We start from the raw sequence: 8,794 nt of genomic DNA, 5'->3' as shown, positions 1-8,794 counted from the left end.
ACGTTTACGTAAAGTTAAAATAGTTTAATAGTTGTGAAAAAGTAATCATACAGTACATTCGATTAGACTTTGTCATCGTGCCTCTCAACGCATCGTTCTCGTCCAAAAAAGTAAATCACCCTCTAACAGGGCTGCCACTTCGGCCTTTCCCATATTCGAATCTAAAAAGGGAGTCCCTGCGCAGCTGGGGCCATCTAGGCAAAAATATGTAAATGTATATCGAGAGATAAAAAGGGGGCTTATGTTACTGCCTGTATGTCTGGCGTTAACATTCGGCTATCCTGCATACTTTAGGCTCCTGACTAAATAGTGTATTAAAAACGTGCGGCCTAGCAAAAACACGATACCGATACAAAATAAGTATTATGACAAACATTTACATGATACGTGGTAAAATAATACTAATTGCGGTTTTAGGAACCTTATAAACCTTACAAATATCGCAGTTTCTTTGAACTTAATTATAATCTCCGTTCTTTTGACTTTCACGAGAGTTCATAATCTTTTAGGTGTTTTGGCTTCTGCCGTCGTCGCGAACTGGTACGTTTCTGATTGTCGGTGGGTTCGTCAGTTTCAGTGAGCGTCTCTTCTGGATCAGTCGTCCTAGGAGTTGGGCGGTGACGCAGAACTGCTGGTGCTCGGCTGGGGTCTCGGAGTTCGTGACTGGCTTCGGTACTTCCGTCGTCGTCAGATGATGAATCTAAGTTGTCGTGTCCATCGAATAGGAACCATCGTTTGAGTTTATCAGCTGGTGCGGTGTTACGATAAAAGCGCTGACTTCGTTGTATCTCTGGAAGATCCTCGATAACAAATCTATCGTGAGGAAGTGTTTGAGAGATGACGTAGGGTCCCTTGTACTTCGCATTGGTTTTGTGGGGTTGACCCGTTGCTGTTGGGTCTCTTTCAACCACTACCATATCTCCAACCTTGTACGTGGGAGCTTTGGCTCTTTTGGCGTTATACCGCATTCGTTGTCTTTCTTGGTCGATTTTGATGTTGTCTAGAGCCTGTACCCTCTTCTTTTGTAGGTTTTCGTCATTTTGTTGATCTAGTGCGTCGATCAGTTCATTTCCTTTTGGGTGTCGTGAACGGAAGTTGAAGAGTAGAGAGAACGGTGTACTTTTCGTGGCTCTGTGCAGAGTATTATTGACGCCCCATTGGACTTGGGTTAGGTGGGCGTCTTTTTCGTCTGCGCGAACGCATAGGCTCGCTATAGCTGGCGTTATTGTCCTATTATAACGTTCGACTTGGCCATTACCCCGTGGGGTGGCAGTGGCGTTTTTGACATGAATTATGTTGGCTTCTTTGCAGAAATTTTCGAAAGTCCGACTTGTATAACAAGTACCTTGATCCGTTATGATCCGCCTAGGAGGGCCGAATATTCCAATAAATTCTTCGAGTATTCTTCGTGTAGGTCCTGCCCCTGTGTTCCGTACTGGTCGAATAATGGTAAACTTCGTAAAGGCGTCCACTATGACTATTAAGTAGGCGTTCCCTTTAGTACTTGTGACGAATGGACCTAAGTGATCAGCGTGTACCGTGTCCATTGGTGTTCCAATCTTGTCGATTGGGTGAAGAAGTCCTGGTTTCTTTCCTCCTGGCGTTTTGTGGAATAAACATGGCAGGCAGGAGGAAATATACCTTCGGACGTATCGTTTCATCCGTGGAAACCAAAATCGTTCTTGGATTTTTGCGTAAGTCTTATCCACCGCAAAGTGGCCTATCTCGTCATGATTCTTCTTCCCGATTTGCCAACGTGCCTTATCTGGTACAACCCATCGGAGCGTGTCATCGGTGGGGTCTTCCTGATTTGCGTGCCGGAACAGTCGTCCATCCTTTAACTTGAAATCTTTCTGGACTTGGATATCGTGTTTGGTTAATTTTTCTGTCTTCTTCAATTGCTCGATAATGTCCGTGATTTTCGGGTCCTGTTTCTGAGCGGTTACAAGCCAGTCTTCGATCGTAATTGACATGTGACAAATCTGGAGTCCGCTGGCTATTTCGACCTCTTCTGGTTCGCCGTATGGGGCGCGGCTAAGAGCGTCGACGTGAGTCATTGTCGAACCTGGGCGGTGAATTATGGTGTAGTGGAAGTCTTCGAGCTTCAGGCACCATCTCCCAATTCGTGGAACGATATTCTTTTTCGCGAACGTGTTTCTGACAGCGTTACAATCAGTCATGATTGTGAAATATCTTCCTAAAAGGTACACTCGAAACTTGTCGACTGACCAGCAGATGGCTAGAGTCTCTAATTCGTACGAGTGGTAACGAGCTTCATCCGCAGTAGTACCTCGGCTTGCGTAGTAGACTGGATGCATTCTTTCATCCGGTCCCTTTTGCATGAGGACTGCGCCCAGCCCTATTTGGCTTGCATCAGTGTGCAGTTCCGTTTCCGCTTTAGGATCGTACAGTGCTAAGATTGGTCGTTCTGTCAATCGTGCTTTTAACGTGTCAAACGCCTTCTCTTGCTCGGGCTTCCATACCCATGTGGCGTCCTTCTTCAGTAACTGGTTTAGTGATCCAGCTATTCGGGCGAAGCTCTGTATGAATTTCCGGAAGTATCCGGCCAATCCCAAGAATCGCCTTACTTCGTGAACGTTTCTTGGCGTTGGGAAATTCTGTACGCATTCTATTTTAGCCAGTCCTGGTTTAACCCCTTCGCTACTAACTTACGATCCAAGGTAGTTGATTTTTGTCCATCAAGAAGTAACATTTCTTTCGGTTAAGGGTCAGTTTTGCCCTCCGTAAAACGTCGAAAACTTGTCGCAAGTGGCTTAGGCTTTCTGCCACTGTGGTTGCTGGCACCAGGACGTCGTCCATGTATGCCATGGCGATGGTATAACGTAGATTTCCCAGAATCGAGTTAATAATTCGTTGGAATACCGCAGGTCCGTTGGTGACGCCGAAAGGCATTACTTCGAATTGATAATGGCCGTCTGGGGTCACGAATGCAGTTTTCTCTTTTGATGACGCTTCTAGCGGGATCTGATAATAGCCTGAGGCTAAGTCCAAACTTGAGAAAAAGTTGCTTCCTTGGAGGCGTTCCATCTGGTCTTCAATTCGTGGAAGCGGGTAGGCGTCGCGTTTTGTAATCCTGTTCAAGGCTCGGTAGTCGATGCATAGACGTTCATCTCCATTTTTCTTTTTCACAATTAGGATTGGGCTCGCATACGGAGATTCAGATTCAATAATGATACCCAGTTGGAGTAGCTCTTTCATCTGCTCCGCTACTTTTTCTCTTTCTGAATGAGAGAGACGGTACGGTCGGAAAGTGACGGGTTTCGGGCTGTTCAACTCAATCGTCATCATAGCTAGGTCTGTCCGTCCCAAATTTTCCATCCCGTCGGAGAAGACGTCTCGAAATTCGTTAACGAGGTCTAATAACTGCTTCTTCTCGTCGTTCGTTACGCTTGGTCCAACGTTTAACTCGTCCTCCGTGATTGGCATTAAGGATCTTTTCTCAATCTGCATTACGCCCGATTTTAAGTTTTCTTCCGCTGCAACGCAGACTTCGGCTTGGGCAATCTTTTGTCCTCTTCGAAAAGTTAATTTCTTATTCGAAAGGTTCATGATAGGAATTGCGGATTGGCCTTCTTCGTTTATTCGTGTGATGCTTCTTGGAATGCAGTGCTCGTAACCCGGCCTCTGACGTTGTTGCATTTCGACGAACAAATCAGATTCTGGCGTTCCAGGTGTTTCCTGTCCTCCTACGTGAACATCGATGAATCCTACATACCGAGGAGGTATGACCGTGGCTTCTTTAACCCAAAGCTTCAATCGGGGTTTCGGTAAGTCTGGTATTTGAAAGTTTTTTAAACAGTCATCTTCATCTTCAGACGTTTTCTTTTCTTCAAATATTCGAATTGTATTCTTACGTCAAACGATTACTACGTGCGGTTGTTCGGAGAACGGTTGGCCCACCAGCAATGGAATGTGTTGAGCCTCGTCTGGAACTACATGAGCTTCCACTTCTGCCTTCGCTTGGTCGATTTCTAGGGTGGCTGTGAAAACACCTAGAATCTTAGTTACTCCAGCTCCATAACCTTCAATCACCGCTCCGTCCTCTGGTGGTTGGTATTTGATGCCCAGTCTGTTAGCTTCGCTGGCTCGTATGGCAACACACTTGCTACCAAGATCTAGATAGGATCTTATTTCGTGGCCATTTAGTAAGGCGTCTTGAAAATACTTTTCGTTAGTTTCGTTGCCTGTTTTGTTGTCTACGTGAGCGATTGTGTTCGTATTGGTATGGCCACAGTCCTTCGTCTCGTGTCCAGTCTTGCTACATTTCGTGCAGCGGGGCTTGCGCTGGGGTTTCGGGCAGTCCTTGGATAAATGTCCATATTCCGAGCAATTGAAACTCGTGGCTTTCTAACAAATTTCATATGACTTTGATCTTTCCCCTTCGTGCTGTCGTTTGGTAGCTGGAAGTTGCGTTGCCTGAAATCCCTCTTTCCCTTGTCCGATGTTTCAGATTTATTCCTGTCCCTACCTTCTCGCACGAGCGTTAGTCTTTCTTCCATAGTCTTGATGCACTTCAGCAGTTCTTGGGGCGTTCGATAATCTCTGTTGCTTAATGAAGTGATCAAACGTTCATCGTTTAAGCCAGTGATGATATAGTCTATCATATCAGCTTCTTGTAATCCGCTAAGTCGGGCCTTAGCTACTTTATCATGATAGTAGGCTTCAATAGTTTCGTTTGGCTGCTTAAGCCTACGTTCCATTTCTCTGTGGAGGCTTTGTTTACCTCTAACAACTGGAAACCATTCCCTCAGAAGACATGTCCATTCTGCCCAGGTATGATTGACAGTCGCTAACCCTTCGTACCATACCTTGGCTGTTCCTTGTAGTTTCGGTATTGCGTGGTTTATTTTCATGGTATCAGTCCAGTTGTATGCAGCACCCGTGTCGTCGACTTTCTTTATCCACGAGTCGACAGTTTGATGAGGGGATTTAACTGGATCAAAGTCGGGGATCAGTTTGCTTCCGTCATTGTAATGGTGGTGTTGTACCGCATGTCCAGCTGGTTCTCGTTGAGGATTGTCTCTTTGGAACGCTTCCAATTGTCGTTGGTGAGCCGCAAGAAGTTGGTTTTGTTGTTCTAGATGCGCTGCAGCCATTGCCGAAATAGATTGCTGTACCGCAGCATCTACCGCTCTTTGTAGTGATGCAGAGAAATCGTTTATGGATATGAAACCCATAGGTGCAACCTCTTCATCCGCTTCGTTACTGGTTCGTGGCATGTTGTCGTTTTGCTGTTCCCAGTTTCCGTTATTTTCCATAAGATCTTCAGGTTGGTTTTCGTGTGTGAAGTCTTCTGGCGTGTTATTTGTAGCGTTGCCGTTGGTTGCTTTGTTTAAGGAAACGTTAGACTCAAAATCAGCTTGCCTGGAACGTTGGGGCTTGATTGTCTTTCCTCTTTCGTTTGCTTCCTGGTTGGCTATAGACTCAGGGCTTTCACCTTTTAGTCTTCTGCTTCTTCGTATTGGTTCGTTTATTCGTTGGTGTTTCTTATTCCCCTGCGTAGTGCTAATCATAGACGTTTAATTGCAAGGCGTTGGGAATATTTCATGCGTTATCATCCGAAAGTTCATGGGGACGACTTTGTTCGTTTTTCGGCAACGTGGGTAGCGTAGCGTTAGGCTTAACGTTTCAAGCCCAATGATCGCTATTTTCGAAATTTTTGGCGTTGATTTTGGGTCTTATCCCACTTCTGAATTGTTAACGTTGTTTTCGTAGGCATTTAGGAAACGTTTACGTAAAGTTAAAATAGTTTAATAGAGATAAAAAGGGGGCTTATGTTACTGCCTGTATGTCTGGCGTTAACACTTTGTATTTATGAAGTGTCTTCGTCGAAGATTTAGAAACAGTGGTGGTGTCAAATTATGTCTTCCAATAAGCGACTGATGTCCGGGTGAATGAGACCCGCGTCTTCGGACGCGTCGGTGATGGCGAATAACATGATCAAGGAATAAGTCAGGAAAACCCAATAGGTAACCCTGAATTTGGTGAATTCCTTTTGTATGACGAAAGAGAAAACGGGAATCATAATACCGCTGGCGTAAATGAAAAAGAAAAGAAAAACCACCATCGACTACTCGTTGGACATCACCTTGAAGTTTTTGGCGCTTTGGTAAAGTGGACACCTCAAAGTCGATTTGATATTATTCGCCGTCAATTGACTCGAAAATGCCACTGTCTTGGCTCAGTCTACCATCGTTTTCAAGTCCTTAAGCTCCTCCAAGCGGTTGGTATAGTCTTTCAAGAACCCAACAACGTTGAGAAAGACGTTGGTAAATGAGCCGTTCACGTCGTAAAATAAACCTTTATTAGTTACTTTTATGAAATGATTAAGTACGTGACCCAGGCTTTTGGGAAATTTTTTCAAGTTGTGTTCACTGACTCCAAAATTCAACGCCAAAACCACAGCGACGAGAACCAGCAGCGCTGCTAAACAGGTGACGACGCTCATGCGGAATATCCAACGTTTGTCTTTACGCCTACAAGCCACCGCGTACTTTTTTCTCTTCCAAGACAGATTAACCGATAATTAGCGCCGCCAGCAGTAGGCACAAGTAGGCAAGTGCATAAGTTGAAAATATTTGTGCCTACTTCGGTAGCCTCCAAATTTGAGAATAAGGGCCTCCGATCTTTTAAGAAAATATAATTATATAATATTTATTTTCCGATATTCTAATATTTTTCATCGCTTCTCTTAACAAGTTTGTATTCCACAATTGTGGGCTTAAAATTACAAAAAAAAATAGTGGTTTTTCAGAAACATTTGGCTTTTAGTAGACACGAGTTAAACTTTAGATTGTACCAGAAAGATGTTGGGGGAAAAATACAGCACTTAAGGTGTAGAATTATTTGGCGAAACCATTTGTCTTTGCCCCCATTGAATACTGTTGTTGATAGAAAATTCGCCAAGAGAGCTTTCGACTGTTTCGACCGAAGCTGGTGGGAGTTCAGAATAATTCCTTCCCCTTTCTCACTGCCTTATCTTGCGCTATAGAGCGAATTCTCGTCTTTTCTGGGAGTGACCACCGAAATGCTAGGGGTCCATTAAGTTGGCCCGCGACTTCATCAAATCTAGTAATTAAATAGCCTATCATGTTGCACCCATATTGCACCATTTTGCACCGTTAATGCCGAATTTTGCACCGCAACAGTTTAGTAGCAATTAAAATAATTAAGTTTCGCGGGCCAAGTTAATGCAACCCGCGAGTTTTTGGTTATTACACATTAAACGAGCCTATCTTATTGCACCCAAAATGCACTAAAATGCACCACCAACGTTTTAATTTTGCACCATGTGGTTCTCGGGATATTTAAATTTCAATTATCGCGGGCCAAGTTAATGCAGCCCGCGACTTCTGGATTTTTAATGTTTCACTAACCTATCATGTTGCACCCATAATGCACCATAAGGCACCACAAAAATTTTAATTTTGCACCATACGGTTCTCGAGATATTCAAATTTTAAAATTTTGGGAAATTTGAAATTTAATACCTCGCGGGCCAAGTTAATGCAGCCCGCGACTTCTGGTTTTTTAATGTTTCACTAACCTATCATGTTGCACCCATAATGCACCATAAGGCACCACAAAAATTTTAATTTTGCACCATACGGTTCTCGAGATATTCAAATTTTAAAATTTTGGGAAATTTGAAATTTAATACCTCGCGGGCCAAGTTAATGCAGCCCGCGACTTCTGGTTTTTTAATGTTTCACTAACCTATCATGTTGCACCCATAATGCACCATAAGGCACCACCAATATTTTAATTTTACACCATACGGTTCTCGAGTTATTCAAATTTTATTAAATAAAATTTTATAACATTAAGGACTTAATTTAGTATAAAATAAATTTTATAATCTTAAAAAAACTCGACGTTTGAAATATCTAAATTCTAAAACCAAGGATTGTAGGTTTCATCATCAATATGAAATAAGATACAGTTTAACTATGAATAAAAAAGAAGCATTTACTCTATAACTGAAAATTATACATCATTATATGCTAACAAACCTCCAATTGCAAGTTATGTTGTTTAATGTGTACGTTATCCTAGGAATGGATAATATATTTGATTAAAAATTGGGGACAACGAAAAATTACCCAAGAAAAATATTTATTTTTTAAAACTTATCAAGGTATATAAGTTTTTTGTTTATAAATATATAGTATCTTCAATATGGATTATATATAGATAAAATATATCCCGTAATATTTAATATTTAAAAATATATATAATAAGTAAACAAAAAATGAAAATAAAACTTTCTGAATGAACGCTATAGTTATAATCTCAACATTATATACTGTAACGACCATATTTTAGAATTACGTTAGCCTGTTAATTTTAGAATTCTTGATGGGCTTTCTAGTTTCAGTTTAATTGTATCGTTCTTTAAGTTTTTGTAACTTCCCCTCGGGCGTTCTCTCTCTACCCCTTGGTGTGGGTCGTCTTGGGTTTTGTGGGATCGCGTGAACCAGCTGTTCTTAGCCGAGCTTCCGTCTCTTCCATGGGGTCCATAGTGGCTTTAGTGGCCACGGGCTGCTGTGCCCCCAGTAGCTTTTCTCGTTCCATATAACGATGCGTTTGGAGTAAAGGAATGCCCTCTTGTCTTTGTAATGCCGCACTATCTTTTCACCCCCATCTCCCCATTTGGGATTTCTCCGAAATAAGAAACAAGGACTGCCAATATGTCATGTTATTTTATATTTTTGTTATTTCTGTGTGAAGTTTTTATGACTTAAATTCTGAGAGTTTGTATTGATACAATTTT

The 8,794-nt window shown here is 42.4% G+C and overlaps 1 protein-coding gene across 1 annotated transcript; it reads right to left on the bottom strand.

The window, feature by feature from the left end:
• Nucleotides 1-485: 485 nt before the first annotated feature.
• Nucleotides 486-6,469, bottom strand: LOC149932723 (uncharacterized). The gene is made up of 5 exons (XM_090157173.1): nt 6,212-6,469; nt 4,374-5,516; nt 3,922-4,323; nt 2,674-3,843; nt 486-2,618 (listed from the first exon to the last, which is right to left on the bottom strand). Exons 1-5 carry the CDS (start codon nt 6,467-6,469, stop codon nt 486-488), a joined length of 5,106 nt encoding a protein of 1,701 aa, XP_090013299.1.
• Nucleotides 6,470-8,794: the final 2,325 nt, after the last annotated feature.

The sequence above is a fragment of the Leiobunum rupestre genome, chromosome 8, assembly GCF_980474605.1.
Source record: "Leiobunum rupestre chromosome 8, qqLeiRupe1.1.hap1, whole genome shotgun sequence".
Classification (NCBI taxonomy): domain Eukaryota; kingdom Metazoa; phylum Arthropoda; class Arachnida; order Opiliones; family Sclerosomatidae; genus Leiobunum; species Leiobunum rupestre.
Note: the sequence above shows the minus strand (reverse complement) of the source record. Positions and strands in the feature narration are given on the sequence as shown.